The sequence below is a fragment of the Macaca nemestrina genome, chromosome 4 (genome assembly GCF_043159975.1).
Source record: "Macaca nemestrina isolate mMacNem1 chromosome 4, mMacNem.hap1, whole genome shotgun sequence".
NCBI lineage: Eukaryota > Metazoa > Chordata > Mammalia > Primates > Cercopithecidae > Macaca > Macaca nemestrina.
In genome coordinates this window covers 125,795,886-125,820,818 of record NC_092128.1, presented here as the reverse complement: position 1 = coordinate 125,820,818, position 24,933 = coordinate 125,795,886, and the positions used below count along the sequence as shown (strand labels likewise).

The window sequence follows — 24,933 nt, the reverse complement described above, 5'->3', positions numbered from 1 at the left end:
AGTTTTTTTTTCTTTTTTCTTTTTTTGAGACGGAGTCTCACTGTCACCCAGGCTGGAGTGCAGTGGCATGATCTCGGCTCACTGCAACCTCTGCCTCCCAGGTTCAAGCAATTCTCCTGCCTCAGCCTCCCAAGTAGCTGGGACTACAGGTGCACGCCGCTACACGTGGCTATTTCTTGTCTAACGTTTTAAGCACTGTCTCTTTATCCCTTTATCTTAAGCTTTCACAATGACGGGCATGATGTGGATTTGTCTGTCTCCATTCATTGTGTAGGAACCTGGTAGGTCTTTCCAATATGCAACTATGTCCCTCATTTCTTTCTTTTTTTTTTTTTTTTTTTGGAGATGGGGTCTCGCACTGTTGCCCAGGCTGGAGTGCAGTGGTGTGATCTCGGCTCACTGCAACCTCTGCCTCCTGGGTTCGAGCGATTCTTCTGCCTCAGCCTCCCAAGTAGCTGGGATTATGGGTGCCCACTACCATGCCCAGCTAATTTTTTGTATGTTTTTAGTAGAGATGGGGTTTCACTGTGTTGGCCAGGCTGGTCTCAAACTCCTGACCTCAGTGATCTGCCCACCTTGGCCTCCCAAAGTGCTGGGATTATAGGCACGAGCCACAGCACCCAGCCTATGTCCCTCATTTCTAGAGCATATTCTTGTGTTATTTTCCTCCCTCCTATTGTGTGTTCTCCCTCACTAGGTCTCCCACCAGTCACATGCTGAACCTCCTGGATTAATCCTCTTGCTTTCTTACGTTTTCCTCTCCCATTGTCTTATTTCTGCCCGCTTTCTAAGATATGACTTTGATTCCCAAACATTTTCATGAATTTATTAAAAATTCAGCCATTATACTTTTTATTTTCAAGAGCTCTCTTTTTCCATCAAATGTTGCCTGTTTCTTGGATGCAACAGCATCTCTTATTTCCCTGAAGATATTAATTATGAATTATTATTTCTTCAAAGCTTTCTTCCACTTCCTGCTTTCTCTTTGTTTTTATTTCTACTTGTTCAGGTCTCCACCTTTCAAGTTGGGGCTTTTCTGCCGTGTCTGCTCATGGGCTACCGGTCTGTGCTCACACATAAGGCACAGCTCCTCGCTGCCCTCAGTGCACAGGAGGGGCTGCGGAATGGTGGGAATCACTGTGGAGTGGCTGGATGGGGGATTGCCGGGGTCTCCAAAGAAGTAGACCAACAGGATGTATAGAAGTAGAGAAAGAGATTCACTCCAAGGAACTGGCTGCAGAGGCTTCATGAGTCCACAAACTGCCTGGGGTGGCCAGCAAGCTGGAGACTCAGGAAGGACCTGCAGTTGGAGTCTGAAAGCAGAGTGCTGGAGAATCCTCTCTTGCCTAGGGGTCCAGCATTTTGTTCTAGTCAGACCTTCAACTGTCTGGACAAGGCCCACTCACATCCTATGGGGCAGCTGGCTTCACTCAAAGTCCACCAACTTAAATGTAAATCTCATTCAAAAACGCCCTCAAAGAAACATCCAGAATAATGTCTGACCACATGTCTGGGCACCAGGGATCAGCCAAGTTGACACATAAAATTAACCATCATGGATGGCAGACTAACGTTTTAATGGGGGTTTTCAAATACCTGTACTTATGAAACTTTTATCTGAGCTACTTGTTTCTCCAGAAGTGACTTCAAGTCCCGAGTGGGGTGGAGGTGGCGCTGCCCCTTGGGGTGAAGGAGAGGTGATGGTGCCTGAGGCTGGAGGTGTCAGAGAGGCAGTCTCACCCTAGACCATGGACACTCATTCTCTCCCCCCTATTTTTAGTTCTGTGCTTCACTCCAGCTCTCTTCTACATCTGGCTTTCCTGAATCGAAAAGAGCCTAGTCCGTTTTTCCAGACCTAGCTCCTTTTGTCTCCAGCACGAGTTGAAGGATAGGCAGTTCCCTCCCTGTGCTGGGTGTAGGTTCTCACAGAGGTCCAACCACTGCACATGCTCAAAGAAGCCTCTTGTGCCAGAGCGCCACCTAAGCCCATGTGTGGCACTGCCTACTGGGGACATGGCACTTTCCCCTCCTGAGTTCTGGGGTTCTGTGGAACAAACTGACTTGCTTCTTGCGGGCACCCTCCCCCTCGGGCACTGACACCATCTTTCATCCCAGAAGGTCAGCTGTCATTCCTTCATCTGCTTCAGTTTACAGGTTTGCAGCTGGAGCTCCAGATGTCCCCTAGCTTCATCAAAGAACTTTGGTTTCTCTTTTGTTGTTTTTCTGGCTGTTTTGAGATGATTTTCAAGAGAACTGTTTTTATTCTGTCATGAAAGTGGAGTTCCTTTTAAGCGATATTTTAAGAGTTTCTGCATATATTGTTCTGCTAGCCTTTCAACGACACCCTCCAGTTGAAACTACTACTTTTACATGACTAAACTACCAGACAATGAGAAATAAGAACCAAATTCTAAGCCCCCAACTCACTCAGCAGACCCTTTCTTGGCCGAGGAAGCCTGAGGCAACCTTGAAACTAAGCTACCAGTCATGACAGGCTAAGAGGTGGGGCTCACCCTGCTCTGCCCCTCCCGTGCTGACCGCATGAGACTTTCTGCCCTAAGGACTAAGCGGAAACCAGCCCTTTCAGCAGACTGCACTGGCAGTGACAACCACCTGACTGCTCCCCCATCTTCTGCGGCTTCAACAACCAAGCAGCCAGCACTTGCCCCTAAGAAGGCGCCAGGGAGGCTCAGGCCAGCCTATGGAGGACACGCAGGGAGGGGTTTTGTTCCTCTGCTTCACCTTTTGACTCAGAGGGCCGAAAACGCTACCCTCAGATCCTGCTCATGCCACCAGTTTCTGAACATGGGTCTCAAGGAGCATGAAGCCCAATTGTGCAGACACACACTTCTCTAGCAAATACTCCACGCCTCCTGCAGCTCACCGAACACATACATTCGGCCACCTGGCTTGGCATACGTTCCTGCTCCCTTTCCACTCCCTCAGAATATCTGTTTCTGGCTTCTAGCCCAAGGCTACCATTAGCCATCAGAATGGCCACCCTGCAGGCTGCAACCCAGTATGAGAAACAAAGCCCTCCTTTCCACATTTCTGAACCATCATTCTGCACTGACAACAGCCACGAACCATGCATCAGGGAAGAGATGCAGGCAGCTTCCCTGCAGGCTCCACCACACCACTGCCTAAGAATCTTGAAAGAAAACCTGGCTCAATCTCTAAGTCAAGTACTTACTACATAGTGTTCCACGTTCTTCACTTTAAAAACAGATCAATGGAAAATTTTATGATTTATATTCCTCCCAAGGAAGTCCCTAATATACAGCAAAATCGGCCTAAACACACGAACGACATTGGCGTGGTTCTTACATTACTATGTTCCCCTAAGGGAATTAGCATTAAAAAAAAAAGTTGCCGCCAGGCGTGATGGCGGACACCTGTAATCCCAGTTACTTGGGGGACTGAGGCAGGAGAATTGCTTGAACCTGGGAGATGCAATTTGCAGTGAGCTGAGATTGTGCCACTGCAATCTGAGACCCTGTCTCACCAAAAAAAAAAAAAGTTCCTGAACCACTGTTAAAACATTTTTCTGGGAAAATACAGAATACACTATGATAGTTAATTTTATGTGTCAAATTAAACATGGCGTCTGGGTGTGTCTCAAAGGGTGTTTCCAGATGAGATTAGCATTGAACAGTGGACTCAGTCAGGCAGATGGCCATCCCCAAAGTGGGTGCGCCTCATCCAGTCCATCCAAGGCCTGAAAGGACCAAAGGTAGAGAAAGAAAACATCTGCTCCTTCCTGCCTGCTGGCTTCAACCAGGGCAACAGTCTCCTCCTGCCCTTGGACTGGGATTTGGCTCCCCTGGGGCTCGGTCTTCTGACTTGGAGTGGAGTTACAGCCCCAGCATCCCCGGGTCTCAGGCCTGTAGATGACAGATCGTGGGGCTTCTGGGCCTCCATAGTTGCACGAGCCAATTCCTATAAGAAATCCCATCTCAAATATAGTATTTATCTCCTATTGGTTGTTTCTCTGGAGAACCCTAACACATATACAAAATCTAACTGTTCAAAATAACAGTGCCATTTTTAAATGAGATATGGAATTCTGGTTACTTTGAAAGCATGTACCTGCATCATGAAGAAAATTCGCATGCCTGTAATCCCAGCACTTTGGGAGGCTGAGGCGGATGGATCACCAGAGGCCAGGAGTTCAAGACCAGCCTGGCCAACATGCCGAAACCCCATCTCTACTAAAAATACAAACATTAGCCAGGTGTGGTGTTGCATGCCTGTAATCCCAGCTACTCAGGAGGCTAAGGCAGGAGAATGGCTTGAACCCAGGAGGCAGAGGTTGCAGTGAGCTGAGAAGGCGCCACTGCACTCCACCCTGGGCAACAAAGCAAGACTCCGTCTCAAAAAAAAAAAAAGAAAAAAAGGCCGGGCGTGGTGGCTCACGCCTGTAATTCCAGCACTTTGGGAGGCCGAGACGGGCGGATCACGAGGTCAGGAGATCGAGACCATCCTGGCTAACACGGTGAAACCCCGTCTCTACTAAAACTACAAAAAAAAAAAAAATTAGCCAGGCTTGGTGGCGGGCGCCTGTAGTCCCAGTTCCACGGGAGGCTGAGGCAGGAGAATGGCGTGAACCCAGGGGGCGGAGCTTGAAGTGAGCCAAGATCGCACCACTGCACTCCAGCCTGGGCGACAAAGCGAGACTCCATCTCAAAACAAAACAAAGTAAATTCAGAAAATGAACTATATGCATATATGCATGTTTTACTTTCTACAACAATAAAGAAAGACAAATAATACCTAGAAAAAGTTTTAATCCTGTGTAGACATGAATTTCCTAGTTTCCTTTAGTGAGTGAGGACATGATATAGTAGATTAGACATAAAAAGAATCTGAAGTAAAATTTAAAAAAGTAATATATAGGTTTTCCAGTCTAAGATATCTAAATTCTAATCCACATCCTTTGACTTACTAGTTTTGTAGAATAAAGAAAGCTTAATTTAAAAGAAGAAGAAAGGAGAAGGAGGGGAGGTGGAGGGAGAAGGTGGGGAGGGAACAGTGGGCAGGACAGAGGGTAGAGGAGGGAGGGGGGGGAGGAGGAGGAGGAGGAGGAGGAGGAGGAGGAGGAGGAGGAGGAGGAGGAGGTGGTGGTGGTGGCAGAGGCGGTTTTATGCCTTGCAGGGAAGAGAACATAGGCCACAGGCTAGGCTGAAGTCCTAGGCTTATGCTCAAGCCAAACACAGCCTGAAGCAATGTTTAGTGTGGGGTCTCTACTGGCCTGATAGAAGAGTCAGTACTTAATAGGTGTCAGGGATGACTGAGAGACAAAATCATAACCACAGCAACAAACTCATCAAAAATATAGAAGACAACTGACAGCAAGTGAGGTTATCAGGACGTGACAAAGTCACTGCCTCAGTTGGGTTCTGCAGGCCCTGTTGCTCCCTGAAGATTTTTCCCCATTAAGAGTTCCTACTGGAATCAGCAGGAGGACAAGCACAGAAGAAAAGGGTGGACAAGCCAGGCACGGTGGCTCATGCTTGTAATCCTAGCACTTTGGGAGGCCGAGGTGGGTGGATCACGAGGTCAGGAGTTCGAGACCAGCATGGCCAATATGGTGAAACCCTGTCTCTACTAAAAATACAAAAATTAGCTGGAGGTGGTGGTGTGCGCTTCTAGTCCCAGCTGCTTGGGAGGCTGAGGCAGGAGAATCGCTTGAACCCAGGAGATGGAGGTTGTAGTGAGCCGAGATCGCGCCTCTGCACTCCAGCCTGGGCGAGAGAGTGAGACTCCATCTCAAAAAAAAAAAAAAAAAGTGTGGGGAAGAGATAACTAATCTGCTCTAAGACTCCATACCAAATGTACTCAGGAACTCACTGGACTCTTAGAAATCCACTGCCTGTGGTTTATAAGGCAGCGTTACGCATCTGCGATTCAAAGTAGGGTATTTCAATCCAGCCTGCAGGATTGTTTGTATGCAGGATTCATTTCCCATTTCATGTTTGATCAAATATACTGTAGTGTGTAAGAGAATTCTTACCTACCTGCATTAACATGTAGTAGATTCCAGCCATGCCATGGGCTGCTCCAACGTACTGCTTCCGGTGCCACTGGTACAGCAGTGGGCAGCGCTCCGTTTTTCTTTCTTCCCTTGACAAAGTCTTACCCGACTCAATAATAGCATTGACTACCTACAGAGAGAACGAGACCAATATAAATCTAAAACTGTATATGTACCCTGCTGTAGTTCAATTAACAGTATGTCATATATATATATGACATATATATAGAGAGAGGCAGAAAACTTAACCTAAAAGTCTTTAAGTAGTTAGCAGCTAACATACTTATATTTCTTTTATAAATTAATAAATGCAGGCAGAAAGAAATCAGGAGCCAATGTTAGAGTAGGAAAAGATAGTAAGTCTAAGAAATAAAAAATTCTTTGTATAAAAAGTCAACCAAAAATCTAGAAAAACGTCTTATAAAAACTGTTTTGGATTTCTTAGTTGCTCCGTAGCTGCAGTGCTTTTCCCAAAAGAGCAGCACATACACCTATCAGAAAAGGCTGGAGGAACTGGCTTTATTTATGAAAGACTAATGATATGAGGTCTGCTCTGGCATGAAGGATTTCAGCTAGATCAAAAGCATAGCATGTCTGGAATGACGGTTTCCTCACGTCTATCTCCTCTCATCCTTTTTGGGAAAGTATTCCAAGTTTTAGCTGGGCATCTGGCCCCCTAGTTACAGACAGCTGAACACAGACACTTGATGAAGTTCTGGCACTGGGATGGGAGCAGAAGTAAAGTGGGCAACTTGGAAACCAAGTCCCTAACAAGGAAGCTGTGTCACCTCCACCTCCTCTTTCCCCTTCATAGGTTGAGGGGCTAAACTAGCTTTGGTCCTGCAAATAAGGGTATGCCCCTAGGATAAGGCAGAATGAGACATAAGAAGTTGGTCCCCACAGGCGGGGTTTGAGTTTGCCGAGTTCCTTTTACTTTTTTTAACCTTTCCTTGAGGCATGCCAGTGTTGGGTTAACAGTGAAGGTAGCACGGGCTTGTTTGTGTTTGCTGTGCCTGGCTGTTAGGTGTCGGTGAGGCTTTCGGTCCGATTTAGGCTTATGCGGTGGAGAAAGTATTCATGTTACTTATACTAGCATTATTGCTTCTATATGGTGATAGATTAATCCAATGTGATGTGAGGAGTTCAGTTATGTGATTGGTATTTTTGAGATCGTTAATGTTGAGCTTGAACGCTTTCTTAATTGATGGCTGCTTTTAAGCCAACTATGGCAGTTGGGGGGTTTTACTCTCTCCGTAAGGTTTTTTCCTAGTGTCTAAAGAGCTGTCCCTCTTTAGACTAGCAATTAAGCTTACAAGGGGATTAGGAAGTTCTGTGGGTAAGCTTAAGGTTGAACTAAGATTCTGTCTTGGATAACCAGCTATCACCAGGCTCGGTAGGCTTGTCACCTCTACCTAAAAATCTTCCCACTATTTTGCCACATAGATGGGTGCGCTCTTTTAGCTGTTTTTGGGTAGCTCGTCTGGTTTCGGGGAATTTGGCTTATAGTTCTCTTTGTAAAATTGTTTCTAGCTAATTCATTATGCGAAAGGTACAGGGGTTAGTCCTTGCTGTTTTGTGCTTGGGTAGTTTTCTATCTTTCCCTTGCGGTACTATATCTATAGCACCAGATTAAAATTTCTATCGCCTATACTTTGTATAGGTAAATGGTTTAGTGTATGTTGGTTTGTTATTAGTGTTGATTATGCTTGGGGCTAGTGTTGGCTCAAGGTAATCAAGTGGTATTGAGATTTTCTGGGTGTAAGCCAGGTGCTTTATATTAAGCTATACCTTGATTTATCCAAGTGCACCTTCCAGTACACTTACCATGTTACGACTTATCCCCTCTATATAAATATTGGGGTGTTTAGTTAAGATGTTCCTTAAATATATTTGAGGGGAGTGACGGGCGGTGTGTGCGCGCTTTATGGCCTGGTTCAATTAAGCACTCTATTCTTAATTTACTGCTAAATCCTCCTTGGACTCTCAAATTTCATAAGAGTTTTCGTGGAATTTTCTGATACAGAAAATGTAGCCCATTTTTTACCGTCTCATGGGCTACACCTTGACCTAACGTTTTTGCGGGGAGGCGTTTGCGCTCACTTTGTAACCTTTATCAGGGTTTGCTGAAGATGGCGGTATATAGGCTGAGCAAGAGAGGGTGGGGTGGATCGGGGTTTATCGATTATGGAACAGGCTCCTCTAGGGGGATGTAAAGCACCGTCAAGTCCTTTGAGTTTTAAGCTGTTGCTCGTAGTATTCTGGCGAGTAGTTTTGTTTAACTACTGAGGTTTAGGGCCAAGCATAGTGGGGTGTCTAATCCCAGTTTGGGTCCTGGCTATTGTGTGTTCAGAAGCTTTAAAGCCACTTTCGTAGTTTATTTTACATCAGCTAGGGTTTTACAGTTTAGATGGAGTTTAGCTTTATTGTGTCAGATCTTAAACACCCTCTACGCCGATCTCTATTAGCTAGGGTCAATCGTGTGACCGCGGTGGCTGGCACGAGATTGACCAACCCTAAATATAGCATGGCTTAGTTAAACTTTCGTTCATTGCTAAATATTTATCACTGCTGTCTCCCGTGGGGGTGTGGCTAGGCAAAGCATTTTGAGCTGCGTGTGCGTGCTTGATGCTTGCTCCTCTTGGTCATGATGGTTTGTAGGGCGTCTTCACCGGAGCGGGGATGCTTGCATGTGTAATCTTGCTAAAAGCCAATAGAAAGGCCAGGACCAAGCCTATTTGTTTATGGGGTGTGCAAATCCATCTAGGCATTTTCAGTGTCTTGCTTTGGGTGGGTTTAAGCTACATAAACGGAGGTGTTAGCACAATCGTGGGGTAATTTCTTTTGGGTTGTGTGGTGGGAGTTTGTTGAGGATTAGTGTTAAGAGTGTTTAGCGAAGTAAATATTTATTAATTGAGGGAATGGCAGTTGGAGTTGTGCACACCTAAAAGATGAAAATATAGGCTCCGATCGGATATATTAAGGCTCTTGTTTTTGGGGTTTGGCAAGAGTGGGTTTTGGGTGAAGATTGGAGATGGGGGTGGGGGGGGGGTTTGATGAATGAGACATAAGAAGTTGGTCCCCACTCGTACCAGCCTGAAATGCTTACCAGCTCAGACATCTCATGAAAGATAAATAAACATTCTAACTCTCTAAAGCCGCTGTTGTTTAGCTCCAGTAAAAACAGATGAATTAATAAAAGATGAAAGAGAGTAAGGTTTTTTTTGTTAATGTTCCTAGAAAAAAATAGGGGCTATTTCTTACTTTTGATGAGTACTTAAAAAAGTACTTCTTAAGAAATACTTCAGTATTTCTTACTTTAAAAAGTAATGCTACCTAGAAACAGAGTCCAGCTATTAATACGACTCAATACTAGCAAACAGGTTTGAATGGTAGAGATGCCCATAGTTGCCCATATCCCACAGTACCTCTTTAATAGCTGACTCACACACGGTGCCTGGACCTATCTCCGTGTTCAGGTACAGTAAAGCATACAGATAACCTGCCCGTCCATAAAGCAGCTCATCAGGAAGGTCTGATTCTTGGCAGACAACCGCTCTCTGGAGTTGCAAAAGTCTAACCAATAAGAAAAATTAATTTTTTCCCAGAGGAATTCTAAAGTACTTCTTCCTGAAACACTAAACCTGTTGCTTTAGGAATTACCTGTTATTTATTTTAAATTTAAAACTATGATTTTTAAAAATATTCCCAAATCCAGAACACAACAAAAATGTCTCCAGTTCACTAGTCTCCTTTTGAATGTCAAAATTAAAAATAAAACATCTTTCTGTTAATCTCTCCATCTATTTTAAACCATAAAATTTTATTTTGAAATCCAGAAGTAAAAGAAAGTGATTTAAAATTTAAATAAAAATGGTACTGCAAGCCAGGCGCGGAGGCTCATGCCTATAATCCCAGCACTTTGGGAGGCTGAGGCAGGTGGATCACCTGAGGTCAGGAGTTCAAGACCAGCCTGACTAACATGGTGAAATCCCATCTCTACTAAAAATACAAAATTAGCTGGGTGTGGTGGCACATGCCTGTAATCCCAGCTACTTTGGTGGCTGAGGCAGGAGAATCCCTTGAACCCAGGAGGCAGAGGTTGCAGTGAGCTGAGATCGCACCATTGCATTCTAGCCTGGGCAACAAGATTGAAATTCCATCTCAAAAAAAAAAAAAAAAAAAAAATGGTACTGCAATGTCACCAATGCTTGGGAATTAGATTGTCGTTCTCTCTTTATTTTTTTCTTTCTTTTTCTTTAGAGACAGGGTCTTGCTCTGTTGCCCAGGCTGGTGTACAGTGGCAGGATGGTGGCTCACCGCAGCCTTGAACTCCTGAGCTCAAGTGATCCTCCTGCCTCAGCCTCCCAAGTTAATGGAACTACAAGCGCATGCCGCCATACCCAGCGTCACCCTGTCTTTCAACAAACATTAACTGACTAGCACGTGCCAGATACTCTACCAGACCCTAGGAATGAGCCGTGATTTCTGCTTCTTCAAGAAAGACTATAAACCAATAGGTGCAATAAAAGCTTACATTCCCTAATTGTTCCATCATTAGCATATCTAATCAGTTACTTAAGGGTTGAACCTAAGATCGGTTTAGTTATTATGGTGAATCTAAAGCATGTAAGCTAATTTTCATGCATTGAAGAAAACTAAAAATTGCTTAGGAAAGATGGTTAAAATCAAGAAATATATTTATTTTTCCCAAAATTAAGGCACACACATGCTTGCATAAAAAGAGGGCATACGATCCCACCACTATGCTCAAGATTAACAGTTTGGCACGATCTGTTTACAGCAATGGATGAAATTAAAAACAGTTTCCCTTTTGAATCTTTCTACAGCAAGAGCTTTCACTGGGAATTGGGAGAAAATGTTTCCAGCTCTAAAACTCACTTTGTGATGCATTCCTGGGATTCACAGTCACTTCTGAGTTTGTGGTAAATCACAGCTCCAACAGCCAGAGGCCCGGCATCCCCACAGAGGAAGGTGACCCTCCGGCCATTCAGATTCCGAAGTGTTCTTTTTACATAATCCAGGGATCGGAGCAGGTAGGTTTGGTCACATGTGACCCGGTACAACTGCAGGTACAAAAGGGCTATGCCTGGAATAATTTCCCACCCCAAAAGAAAAGCATTATTATCTTTTCCTTTTATCTTCAGGACATTATTTGTAATTACATGAAATACCTTCTACATAAATCTATGTTTCCAAAGGGGTGACACCAAAACAATACATATCATACATTTCTTTTGTTTGTTTGTTTGTTTGTTTTTTGTTTGTTTGAGACAGAGTCTTGCTCTGTCACCCAGGCTGGAGTGCAGTGGTGCAATCTCGGCTCACTGTAAGCTCCGCCTTCCGGGTTCACGCCATTCTCCTGACTCAGCCTCCTGAGTAGCCAGGACTACAGGTGCCCGCCACCACGTCTGGCCAATTTTTTTGTACTTTTAGTAGAGACGGGGTTTCACTGTGTTAGCCAGGATGGTCTCAATCTCTTGACCTCATGATCTGCCCGCCTTGGCCTCCCAAAGTGCTGGGATTACAGGCATGAGCCACTGCACCCGGCCCCCATATCATACATTTCTGTAAGATGAATAAACAAAACAAAACCAAGACAGAGAAATTAGGGAGGAAAGAACAGAAACCAAGTTTGTACATGTTAGCTTGGTGCTTGTCCTGGCATAGTGATGTAATACCTCTTATTCACAGACAAGAGAAGATACATCACTTCCTACTCATCCTCAGTTAATTTTCATTCATTCCAAAGTTGCATTCATTCTTCCTTGTAGATCCTAACATGGATCCTCTTCTTTTTACTTCTCATAAAATCATTTCTCTTATGTTATCCCAAATGATTGCTTTTCTGAACTTTATACTCTCTTCTTCCTTTTTTTTCCTATTGTTCCCAATTTTTCTTTCTTTTTTTTTTTTTTCCTGAGACGGAGTCTCGTTCTGTCCCCCAGGCTGGAGTACAGTGGCCTGATCTCCGCTCACTGCAAGCTCCGCCTCCCAGGTTCACGCCATTCTCCCGCCTCAGCCTCCTGAATAGCTGGGACTACAGGCGCCCACCACCACGCCCGGCTAGTTTTTTGTAATTTTAGTAGAGATGGGATTTTACTGTGTTAGCCAGGATGGTCTCAATCTCCTAACCTCGTGATCCGCCGGCCTCAGCCTCCCAAAGTGCTGGGATTACAGGCGTAAGCCACAGTGCCCGGCCTATTTTCCCCAGTTTTTCAATGTTCTTTAGTGAACAACCCTACAACTGACCAACCAACTGGTGAGTGAACTCGCCATTTCTGGAGCAGCCACACAGTACAGAGTAAGGCGACCAGTACAAAGGGCGTGTGTGTTCATCACCCACCAACCTTTCCATTTTGGATAAAGAACAGACTCAGATCTTCAAATGAATCCGAGAATCTCCAGAGAACGGCCTATATGGCTTCTTAAAGAAGCATGTTCGTATATCTGGGTTTGAGAAGACAATATGACAGCTAAGTTAAAAAAAAAAAAAGAATCAGCATAAATATGTATTTACTAAAGTCTTTTATAGGAACAAGTATTGGCAGACATGACATGCTGGTGAAAAGGCCAAATGAAACATTTCTTTCATGTTTAAGTTGAGGTTCTTCAATATTCTAGTCTTTGTCTAATATCCTACTCTGATTTTTATTATTTTTCATTTTGCTTTTTTTTTTTTTTTTGAGACACAGTCTCACTCTGTTGCCCAGGCTGGAGTGCCTTCCCCTGAACCTACAAGAAGCATGAGGGGAGTTTTCCCTGATGTTCACCATGAAGATCTGGTGGAGCTCCTAGAGGTAAAGTTCACAAAAGTGTGAGAGCCCGCTATGACTGGGTGCCCATCGAGTTTTTAAGTCTCTCTGGCTGGTCCACACTTAGCCCCCGTAATTCATCATCAAAGTTTCGGTCAACAACAAACTGTATACGCACAGTCCCATAAGATCATAATCATAATACCATATTTTTACAGTACCTTTTCTATATCTAGCTATGTTTAGATACAAAAACACCATTGTGTTACAATTGCTACAGTATTCAGTGCAGCAATGCTGTCCAGCTTTGCGGCCTAGGAGCAACAGGCTATATCATAGAGCATAGAGGTGTAGTTGGCTACACAATCTAGGTATGTGTGAGCACCTCTATGATGTCTGCACAATGAAACCGCCCAGTGATGTGTTTCTCAGAACTCATCCATGATGTGAAGCGATGCACAACTGTAGTTCTCGGCATTCACCTGTTTCGCCAGTTTTTGGTGCAGCTGTTTGCCCCTTTGACCTCACTTCTCTGATGGAGCTAAGAAGAGCTGCTGAGTTTTCACTCTGTTAAGCTTTTTACTTGCTAGGATGCATTGGTGACTTGTAAACTCCTTAAACGCTAGACTGGAAAACTGAAGTGTCTCTTTAATTTATCTTGCTTTTCCTTTGCATTTTTTCCTTGATAGTTTCATTTAGTCACTTATTTATTAAGCAAACATTTATTACACCCTTCCTAGACACGAGGACACTTTGCCCCCATGCTCTCTGTGGGGTCAGCTCTTTCTTTGGCTCCTTGCGCTTTGGTCTCATTTCTGAAATGATTTTTTATCTTTTCCTTAAATTTCTTTTCTTGGTCTGTCAATTCTTATTTCACGTGCTCTTACCGTCTAGCCATCTCTGCTCTGAGTGTCTTTACCTCTGCGTTGTGAACTCACTGCTTAACTAAGTTACAAAATGAATGCTGAAAGTACCACCAATTTTTCTCCACTTTGTAGTGACATCTTCCTGGTGTGGTTTTCTCCCTCCATTGAGAAATTTTTATTTTATTTTTCTTCCTTATATTATGGATAAAATAATTATATTTTTTTCTTAAAATTTAATTTTTCTATATCAACTATTAATAGGACAAATCCCTGGAAGGGGAAAATGGTTAGGGTAGCTTTCCCAACTTTTATCCCAATGGTGTCCTCTTGCTAAGTGATGAACAGTGTATGGAATACACGAGGAGTCTGGTGGCCAGATCTCCTGACTCTCAAACCCTTCCTTGTATCAGGAGTGCCCATTGCTGCTGCTTCCTTCCTTCTCTACACCATCAGCGGGGGCCAGCAAGAATGCCGCTCCACCTTGCAAGCTAAACCTGCTTCTCTGCAAGCCATGCCTGTTCTACAGCTCTCCAACCCCATTCCCTGTGCACTTTCCACACATTTATTCCCAGCTTCTCCTGGCACTGTCTTCCCACTTTGCACTCGGATGTGCCCACAGAAGTTCCCACTGAGGCTGTGGCCCACCCTGCCTGGAATAGCTATTTGTTGTTTCTGGGAGGGTGGGTGGGGTCGGGGTGATTCGGCCATGCCTGGACCCTGGGCTTTCTCGCCTGCACACCATGGCTCTCCACACTCATTCTGGATGCTGCTTGTTTTTACCCAACATGACTTGTGTATTTTCTGTCTCAAAGTTTTGCTAAAGGGATAAGTTGTGGGTGCTTCATTCATTCTTCTTCTTCTTTTGTTGAGACAGGGTCTCACTCTGTCACCCAGGCTGGAGTGCAGCAGTGCACTCATGGCTCACTGCAGCCTCGACCTCCTGGGCTTGAGCCATCCTCCTGCCTCAGCCTCCTGAGTAGTTGGGACTACGGGTGTTTACCACTGTGCCCAGCTAATTTTAGAGATGGGGTCTTGTTATGTTGCCCAGGCTAGTCTCAAACTCCTGGCCTCAAACCATCCACCCACCTCCATCTCCCAAAGTGCTGGGATTACAGGTGTTTGTCACTGTGCCCAGCCGCCTTCTTATATTGTACACACAATTTAGGGAGGTATGGGTCTAGGTGGATTCCATACATCTACCTGAACCTCTAAACCCTATTAATTTAAATCACTGAAACAAAATAGTTCCATGATGATTCCCAAAGACAGCAACAGCTAGGGATTTTTTAAGCAATACTGATTTCTGGAACCCACCTCTAGAGTTCCTAATGTAACTGTTCTGGGCTGGAGGCTGAGAACTGTAGTTTCTTACAAAGCTCTCTTGGTAATTGTGATGCACGGCCAGTTTAGAACCTAACAATCAGGGGTTTAGAAACCCTTTTTCAACAAGCAAAAAAGTTGTAAGTAAAAGATTTTTAGGGGAAACCTGTGCGACTAATAGCTATGCTATTTTCCTTCCAAAATATCCTTATTCTTTGTATTTTACTTCAGGTTAACCACAATTATCTAATTTTATTACATTTAAGACATCTTTGGCCCTGTAAGTGAACTGGCTCCATGTCTGTCTGGGTTCATAAGTTTGAAGTTTGACATATGTAATGTCACTATGTAAATGCTGCATGCATAACAGGCAAATAAGCATCACAAAAATGAATGCAAATATAAATACAAAAACAATGTTCATAAAAATGAATGTAAATATAAACACAAACACAATATTATCAGGGCCCCATGTTTGGTTCATGGTGGCTCTAATATGTATACCTCTGTCTATGCTGGGTTTTTTTTTTTTTGGTTTTTTGTTTGTTTGTTTCTTTCTTTTTGAGACAGGGTCTCACTCCTATTGCCCAGATGTGTAATGATGTGATCTCAGCTCACTACAACCTCCACCTCTGTGCTCAAACAATTCTACTGCTTCAGCCTTCCCAATAGCTGGGACTATAGGCACATGCCACCACGCCCAGCTAATTTTTGTATTTTTAGTAGAGACAGCTTTTGCCATGTTGCCCAGGCTAGTCTCAAACTCCTGACCTCAAGTGATCTGCCATCTTTGGTCTCCCAAAGTGCTTTGGATTACAGGCTTGAGCCACTGCAGCTGGCCTATGCTGTTTATTAATTAAGCTATAAGAATTCAGCAAGAAATCACTCTAAATGTGTATATAAATTGTCATTAGGAATTTAGTCAGACTTCAGTCTAATCCCTGAGAACAAGGTCATCTTTTATATCCTTCATATTCTTTGTATTCCCTAAATAATTATTAGAATGTTCTGAATACCGGGTAAAATAACAAGAATGCAAAGATTAGTTAAGGCAAGTTAATTTTTTAATTACATTTTTTGATGTGAAGTATATTATTGGTTGTTTAACTGTTATCATTAAAATAAAAATAAAACATTTATGTGCACAAATGAGTCAAATAAGTACAGGCAGTAGGGTAGATAGTTTATATCACAGAACAGAGAGACCACTCACCACAGCCTGTCACAATGACCAGAGCAGCAAAGAATCCTTTAAAACCGACCCTAGGGCAAGTTTGCTCTTAATAATTACACATTTTCATAGACAGCTATATATTAGGTTAAATAAATGATGTTATTAAAAAAAGACACACTAGATATTAAAGTTCAAATTTCAGGGAGAAAGCATTTCTTTAGAAATAAAATTCCAAATCATCTCATCATTGAAGACATAGAGCAAGACTTCAATTAAAAGGTATAAAATCAGCCAAGCATGGTGGCTCACACCTGTAATCCCAGCACTTTGGGAGGCTGAGGCAGGAGGGTCACTTGAGCCCAGGAATTTGAGACCAGCCTCGGCAACATAGTGAGACTCTGTCTTTACAAAATAATAAAAAAATTAGCCAGGTGTGGTGGCACGTGCCTGTGGTCCCAGCTACATGGGAGGCTGAGGCAGGAGGATAGTTTGAGCCCAGGAGGTCAAGGCTGAAGAGAGCTGTGATTGTACCACTGTACTCTAGCCCGGGCAACAGAGCGAGACTCTGTCTCAAAAAAAAAAAAAAAGTATAAAATCTTTATAATTTTATTTTCTTTTGTTTTTGAGACGGAGTCTCACTCTGTGGCCCAGGCTAGAGTGCACTGGCACGATCTTGGCTCACTGCAACCTCCGCTTCCCGGGTTCAAGCAATTCTCCTGCCTCAGCCTCCCAAGTAGCTGGGATTACAGGCGCCCGACACCACACCCGGCTAATTTTTGTATTTTTAGTAGAGACGGGGTTTCACCATGTTGGTCAAGCTAGTCTCGAACTCCTGACCTCAGGTGATCCACCTGCCTCGGCTTCCCAAAGTTCTGAGATTACAGGCACCAGCCACTGTGCCTGGCCAAATCTTTACCATTTTAAAAGAGAAGAAAATTTCAAAGTCAAGTCTTACATCTCATAATCTAAGAATAAAATGTATCAGTCTCACCTGTCCAGCCAGTATAAGCAGAGCAGTCATGGGGATCAGCTGTCTTCAGCCCTTCTTCCATTTGCTGCAGAAGATCTTTAATTTTGGTCTGGATCCGTCTTATTAAATTATGAATGATCTGAGATCCAAAAGAAGAGATAACTTTAACTGCACAAGAATGGGACAATGTTGTGATAAACACTTTAAAGTCTAAATTGTACAAATATAACAGACAGCAGTTACTTTCCTTGGACCATCTCAGTGTATCGTTGGTTGGAGTCCATCTTGGTTTTTATAAGGTTACGTTTTTTATAATGAGATAATACCCTATTTAGACTATAACTCATAAGTAGAATCACAAAAAACAACTAGCAGAAATCAAAGAATTTAAAAAAAAACAGAAAAGAAAAAAATGGATGGATTTAACTACACAAACATTTCAACTTCTGTAAGATAAAGAACAAAAGAAAGATGGTTTAAAAGTTAATGACAAAGGGGAAATACATGGAATATAAGATATAAATCAATAATAAACATAATACATAACTAGACCCCAAATTATTAACATCCTCATACAAAAGAAAAAACAAATGATAAGCATACATAAAACAAGTTCGATCACTCAGTGATTAATGAAATGCAAATAAAAACAAGTACTATGGATTTATCAGATTAAAAAATAGTATTATATAAAAAGAATTAAGTCCCAAGACTAAGAGCAAACAAAACAGGTATTCTTATTCACTGCTGGCAGTCTTTCCCAAGAGAAATATGCAATATTCTTCAATAATGTAGCTGACAGTGTTGTTAAGATCTTTCCTACCTTTGCTGTTTTTTTTTTTTTTTTGCACGACAGTTTCGCTCTGTCACTCAGGCTGGAGTGCAGTGGTGTGATCTCAGCTCACTGCAACCTCCGCCTCCTGGGTTCAAGCGATTCTTCTGCCTCAGCCTCTTAAGTAGCTGGGACTATAGGCGCTTGCCACCACGCCTGGCTAATTTTTGTATTTTTAGGAGAGATGGGGTGAGACAGAGTTTCGCTCGTCGCTCAGCCTGGAGTGCAATGGTAAGATCTTGGCTCACTGCAATCTCTGCCTCCTGGGTTCAAGTGATTCTCCTGCCTCGGCCACCTGAGTAGCTGGGATTACAAGCACCCGTCACCACACCCGACTAATTTTTGTATTTTTAGTAGAGATGGGGTTTTACCATGTTGGCCAGGCTGGTCTTAAACACCTGACCTCAAGTGATCCACCCACCTCCCAAAGTGCTGGGATTATAGGAATGAGCCACCGTGCCTGGCCCACCTCTGCTGATTTTTAAAAATCTACTTGCTCTATCAATTAGTCAGAAACCTCCCATTATGACCATGGAATTGTTTATTTCTCCCTTTAACTCTCTCTCTCTTTTTGCTTTCATACATTTTGAAGTTCTGTTATTAGGCATAGACAAATTAATGACTAGTATGTCTTCCTGACAAACTGACTCATTTTCATAATGAAATGTCCTTCTGTGAGATTGTAAAGAAAATACTTGTGGGTTCTGCACAATTAAGGCTTTGAGGGCAAATTCTACTGAAATTTGGTATTCTGGACTAAAAGTAAACCTTAGGAACTAAGGTGTGCAGAGAGTGAACCCCAGAGAGGTTTCCTCAACCCTGGATGTGCGTGTTTACATTTCAAAGTGCATGAGGCCCCAAAACCAGGAGACATTTCTGACTTGTAAAACTGAAGACAATGGGCTCATCTTTTCCATACAGATATTTATGTACATTCTGAAAAGATTAAAGAAAGATGCTGCTAATGAGACTCTCAGAAAGGGAAGGGGAGACAATTGCCTTTTCCCCTTTTATAAAAAGCACAGAAAATTTACTTTCCTTCTTTCCTTATCTACAATACAGGCTTTGCCAATGAAGGCCATCATACCCTACCTGCACTGCATTGTACCACAGATAAGAACTGGGACTTGGGAACTGCCCACTGGTTATTTGTGGTCAGGTAAATAGGAAGAAATTCCTGATTCAAAAACCTTTTGCTATAGTCAGGACAAAATTAATTAACATAAGTATCAAAACCCTCTTTACCTGCTCGACCTAAGAGCTATTTTATGGGACATTTTACACATAGTCACTAAGTTTTCAGATGCCCACTGCTTGCTTACTTGGTCATCCATTCACTTTCAACTTTTGTCTTGATATTTAAAGTCGATCTCATGTGTAGCACACAGTTAGGTTTTCGTTAATTTATCCTGATAGTCTTAGAGTCCCTCAGCGGACATGAGCAGAACCCTCTTCATTGGCAGGATGCCCTAAGAGAAAGTGCGGTTCAGTCAGCCCTGGGTGGCACCTTTTCCAGTCCCACTGTGGGACAAACCCCATCTGTTCCTGCAGACTCACCTCTAGGCTGTATTTTTTAAAAACTAGAACGAATTCAACCCCCAGATCCTCAAAAACAAACATCTAACTTTCTTGTGTAACACAGCATGGCTCCTATGCAGAAAAACATAAAATTTGCTTCCTTAGTCTTTTATAAGCAAAAGCAGAATAAGGAGGACAAGGCGAAAAAAAAAAAAAAAAAAAAAAAAAAGAAAGAGAGAAAGAATAGAAAAGAAAGACAAAGAAAAACAGAAACAAGAGGCAGAGGCAGAGGCAGGCTCAACTGTTGGCTGTTGTAAAGCCCCCAGCCCCCTCCAGGTTTCCCTAAGGATACTCCTCCAAATGACTGCTACCAGTGGAGACGGCCAAGCTACCCCAAGGCAAACTGCCCCCAGTGAGATACATGGGAAAAGCCCCACCCAACTTGTGCCCTCTGCTATCAGGGGAACCCACCCCCAATATTTCAATGTAGGTTCTATTTTCCCTAAGTGTTGGCCAGTCTGAGAAATAAAGAGAAAGAGTACAAAGAGAGGAATTTTACAGCTGGGCCTCCGGGGATGACATCACATATCTGTAGGACTGTGATGCCCACCTGAGCTGCAAAAACAGCAGGTTTTTATTAAGGACTTCAAAAGGGGAGGGGGTGGACGAACAGGGAGTAGGTAACAAAGATCACATGCTTCAAAGGGCAAAAAAGGAGAACAAAGATCACATGCTTCTGAGGCCCTTCATAAGGCAAAGGGCAAAGCAAAGATCACAAGGCAAAGGGCGAAATCAAAAACTCCTGAGAAGGGTCTATGTTCAGTTGTGCACGTATTATCTTGATAAACATCTTAAACAACAGAAAACAGGGTTTGAGAGCAGAGTACTGGTCTGACCTCAAATTCACCAGGGTGAGGTTTTTTTCTCCCACCTGATAAGCCTGAGGGTACTGCAGGAGACCAGGGCATATTTCAGTCCTTATCTCAACCACATACGACAGACACTCCCAGAGCGGCCGTTTATAGATGAAGGTCTTAATTATTAATATTCCTTGCTAGGAAAAGAATTCAGTGATATCTTCCCTATTTGCATGTCCGTTTATAGGCTCTCAGCAAGAGGAAAGAGGAAAAATATGGCTCTATTCTGCCCGACCCTGCAGGCAGTCAGACCTTATGGTTGTCTTCCCTTGTTCCCTGAAAATTGCTATTATTCTGTTCTTTTTCAAGGGGCACTGATTTCATATTGTTCAAATACACATTTTACAATCAATTTGTACAATAGTGGTCCTGAGGTGACGTACATTCTCAGCTTATGAAGATAACAGGATTAAGAGATTAAAGACAGGCATAAGAAATTATAAGAGTATTATTTGGGAACTGATAAATATCCATGAAATCTTCACAATTTATGTTCTTCTGCCCCAGCTCCAGCTGGTCCCTCCGTTTGGGGCCCCTGACTTCTGTCAGAAGCTCAGCCACTGGAAATGAGGCCTGAGGACCAAAGGGCTCCCAGGACGGAATTCCAGCCCCTGAAAGTCTTGAGCTGAAGGGGCTCCCTGCTCCAGTTGAAAATAGCTCACCTTAAGTGGTGACTTGAGAAGGTGGGAAAAATTCGTCTCATACCATGTAGGTCCAGGGTGTCAAGGCTCTCCCTGACTGATGGAGATAAAGGATAAACCAAAGTAGTAAAGGGGCTGGCCCCACACCTTGCAATAACTGGCTGGCTCACAAGCCCTCCTGTAAAGCTTAACTCCTCTCCATTCCTTTTTTTTTTTTTTTTTTAAACACAGTCTCTCTCTCTTGCCCAGGCTGGAATGCAGTGGCACCATCTTGGCTCACTGCAGCCTCTGCCTCACTGCAGCCTCTGCCTCCAGGGTTCAAGCTATTCTCGTGCCTCAGCCTCCCTAGTAGCTGGGATTACAGGCATGTACCACCACACCTAGCTAATTTTTGTATTTTTAGTAGAGACAGGATTTTACCATGTTTGCCAGCCTGGTCTCAAACTCATGGCCTCAAGTGATCCACCTGCCTCTGCCTCCCAAAGTGCTAGGATTACAAATATGAACCACAGTGCCCAGCCCATTCCTTTCTTCTCTTTTCCTCTTTTTCTGTTCAATCCAGCAGTCCAACCTTAAAATGGAAAAAGTCTCTAACATCCTAACCCCTGATTTTGTCATTTTCTTTAAAACTCCAGCTGATTACATATTATGGCCCATTTTTGTGAACATTTTAAACTAATGGGCAAGCTACAAGAGAAATTCTGAGCTCAAATGGTTAACCTGCAATGTAGAGTTATGTAAAGTCTTCTAAAGCTCTCTTCCTCTCTTCTTTCCTAACTACTTTAAATCTGCTGTTACTAAGTTGCTGGTGCTAAGACTCATTATTTATGGTGTCACTAATATGTAAACACTGAAAACTCATTTAAAGTTAAAAAGAAAAGGAAAAGAGGTATTTTTAGTAAGGAAGGGTATAAAAAGAAATTTTATAGAAGAAAAAATCTTGTATGATAAATTACTATCTTAAAGTAAGGTTATAAAAAGGATGTTTAGAACAAGTCAAAGTCCAATATGTCGTAAATGGTCTGTGTAAGTCATGAAAAGGTTAATGAAGGAGAATTTATGAAAGGAAATTTGCATGTAATTAAGTTGGTATAATTTGAAAAAATTATTTAGTATAGTCTTTCTAACATTAATTCTCTATGTCAAAACAAGGTTTTTTTAAGGTGTTACTCTGCTCTTAATAAAACTGCACAAAGTTTTACTCAGAATTTTATAAAAGTTTCTTTAAAAAAAAAAAAATCCTCAGAAGCATATCTCAGAAGTTCAACGTTTGCTGCGTCCCAGTTTGCTGTGTTCCACTGCATTCAGCTTTTTCTCCCCTGGAGGAGGCGTAGGATAGTAACTCTCTTCTGCAGTCTTTGTCAGCTTCTGTAACTTTTTCTTCCAGTTCTGTTATTGTGGCCTAACGCTAAAATGTTTCATCTTGAAGGTCAACATTAACCAATGTTTTCCTCTAACATAATTTAATTCTGTACTCCTGGATTTTCTTGATATTTATCTAAATTCTCAAAGTAATAAAAAATGTCTCACACTGTTCCTATGAGTCATGTGTTCCCAGGCTATACTCATAGCCTCCTAACCCTAAACACACTCTTCCTATGTCTAATTAAATTCAAACATGTTTTCATCAAGGTTAACTTCCAGGTTAACTAAATGGACACCCATCAGAAAAGTCACACTGTAAAAGGTTTTTCTTTGCCTTTTTGGTAACTGGTTTTAAAAAGTACCCAAACTTTTATCTTCTAGAGTTCATGAGTTTCACCTTCAAATGATGCTGCAAATGGCATAGCAATCTCTCCCCAATAATGCCTGCTACCTTTACGAATTTCCCTGGGATTCAGATGAACACCAGTTTCACCCTAACATAATCCCCCTCTCTAACAAGTCCCTTCCTCCAGCAAGGTCCAATATCCCACGTTCCACAACCCAAAACAATAACCCGCATAACTTCTCGACCAACTAACAATCCTAGGTAGGGCCAGCTCTATGACCTGGTCAGCAGGAAGCAGTTGGAAGATGATACCTTCACCCACATGCCAAAGACCTGTCATTGTTGCTCTGTCGTGGGGGAAATGTGGAGTCCTAGTTGGGGAAAAGAAATCAGACACTGGTGGGAGCAGTGGGAAGCAAAAAGAACCAGATAAGCTAAAGTCTGTTTTTCTTCAGGGTCCAGAACATGTAGCCCTCCTGTGCCCAACTTATGACCAGACACCTACAAGTTAGCTCACTGCAGCCTTGGTGTTATTGGTACTGCACAAAGCTCTCCAGCACACATCACAGCACCATTCTATAAATTCAATCTCCAGCAAGTCTTTGTTTCCTTACAGTCAGCTTCTCTTCCACTGGCCTGCCTGTTGCCTCCTTGCAACATCTTTTCCTTCTTTCTCTAATAAATCTGCCTTTCTGTACTCACAACTGTCTTGGTAAATTCTTGCACCCCCACACCACCAGCCCAGACAGTCGCCACTCACCCATGACAGTTTCCATCAGGTATCACCTCTGTTGCTTTTTTTTCAGATGGGGTTTCACTCCTGTCACCCAGGCTGGAGTGCAATGGCATGATCCTGGCTCACTGCAACCTCTGCCTCACAGGGTCAAGCGATTCTCCTGCCTCAGCCTCCCAAGTAACTGGGACTACAGGTGTGCACCATTACGCCTGGCTAAGTTTTGTATTTTTTGTAGAGACAGGGTTTTGCTATAGTGCCCAGGCTGGTCTCAAACTCCTCGGTTCAAGAAATCCTCCCACCTCTGCCCCGCAAAGTGCTGGGATTACAGGCGTGAGTCATCGTGCCCAGCCTGCCGTAACAAACTATTTTACGTGGTGGTGGTGATGGTGGTAAGTGTTTTAATCTTAAAATGTCTTAATTTGCCTTCATTCTTGAAGGATATTTTCACTGAAAAAAAAAAATTCTGGATAATGGTTTCTTTCAGGACTTTCATGTTATTTCATTCTCCTCTGTCTCCATGATTTCTTTTTTTTTTTTTTTTTTTTTTTTTTTTTTGAGACGGAGTCTCGCTCTGTCACCCAGGCTGGAGTGCAGTGGCCAGATCTCAGCTCACTGCAAGCTCCGCCTCCCGGGTTCCCGCCATTCTCCTGCCTCAGCCTCCCGAGTAGCTGGGACCACAGGCGCCGCCACCTCGCCCGGCTAATTTTTTGTGTTTTTAGTAGAGACGGGGTTTCGCCGTGTTAGCTAGGATGGTCTCGATCTCCTGACCTAGTGATCCGCCCGTCTCGGCCTCCCAAAGTGCTGGGATTACAGGCTTGAGCCACCGCGCCCGGCCTGTCTCCATGATTTCTAATGAGAAATCAGCCGTCAGTGAAATTCCCTGTATATAATGTGTTGTTTTCCTCTGCTCCTATCAAGATGTGCTCTTTACCTTTGTCTTGATTTGGCCTTCTTTGTGTTTATTCCTCTCGGTGTTTTGAGGCGCATCCTACATCTACAAATTTCTATCTTTCATTGAATGTGTAAAATCCTAAACCATTATTTCTTCAAATACTTTTTCTGTCCCACTCTTCCTCTGCTTCCCTTCTACGATTCCAATTACCAACAGCTGGACGGTTTGATGTAATTTAACAGGTCCGTAAAACTCTGCCTTTCTTTTTCCCTTCATTCTTTTTTTTTCTATTTTGCACACTGGATAATTTCTATTGATCTATTTTCAAGTTTACAAATTACTAATTCTCTTTCCTCTGTCTTGAAACCACCCCCTGCAAAAATTGTAACAGTGAGAAAATCATGACAGTGAAAGAGATCTGACCTAAGAGACTCTATCTTGCTTCTAACCTCCAAGCTGTCCTTGTTCATTCCTGGGTGTTGGCTGAACTAACTTTGAGAGGAATTTATTTTATTTTATATATGTGTATACACACACACACACACACAC

The 24,933-nt window shown here is 43.0% G+C and overlaps 1 protein-coding gene across 3 annotated transcripts in view; it reads right to left on the bottom strand.

Moving 5' to 3' along the window:
* The window catches only part of LOC105493059 (LanC like glutathione S-transferase 2), a 70,062-nt gene that overhangs the window by 24,972 nt on the left and 20,157 nt on the right, over nt 1-24,933 (bottom strand). For 2 of the 3 annotated variants that reach the window (XM_011760491.3, XM_011760493.3), the window contains exons 2-5: nt 17,159-17,276; nt 10,934-11,141; nt 9,460-9,607; nt 6,018-6,164 (exon numbers count right to left, since the gene is read on the bottom strand). In XM_011760491.3, the coding sequence (XP_011758793.1) occupies nt 6,018-6,164; nt 9,460-9,607; nt 10,934-11,141; nt 17,159-17,276 (621 nt within the window). Of the gene's footprint in view, nt 1-6,017; nt 6,165-9,459; nt 9,608-10,933; nt 11,142-17,158; nt 17,277-19,291; nt 19,319-24,933 lie in introns of those variants that run through there. The other variant, XM_011760492.3, reaches the window with a different exon arrangement.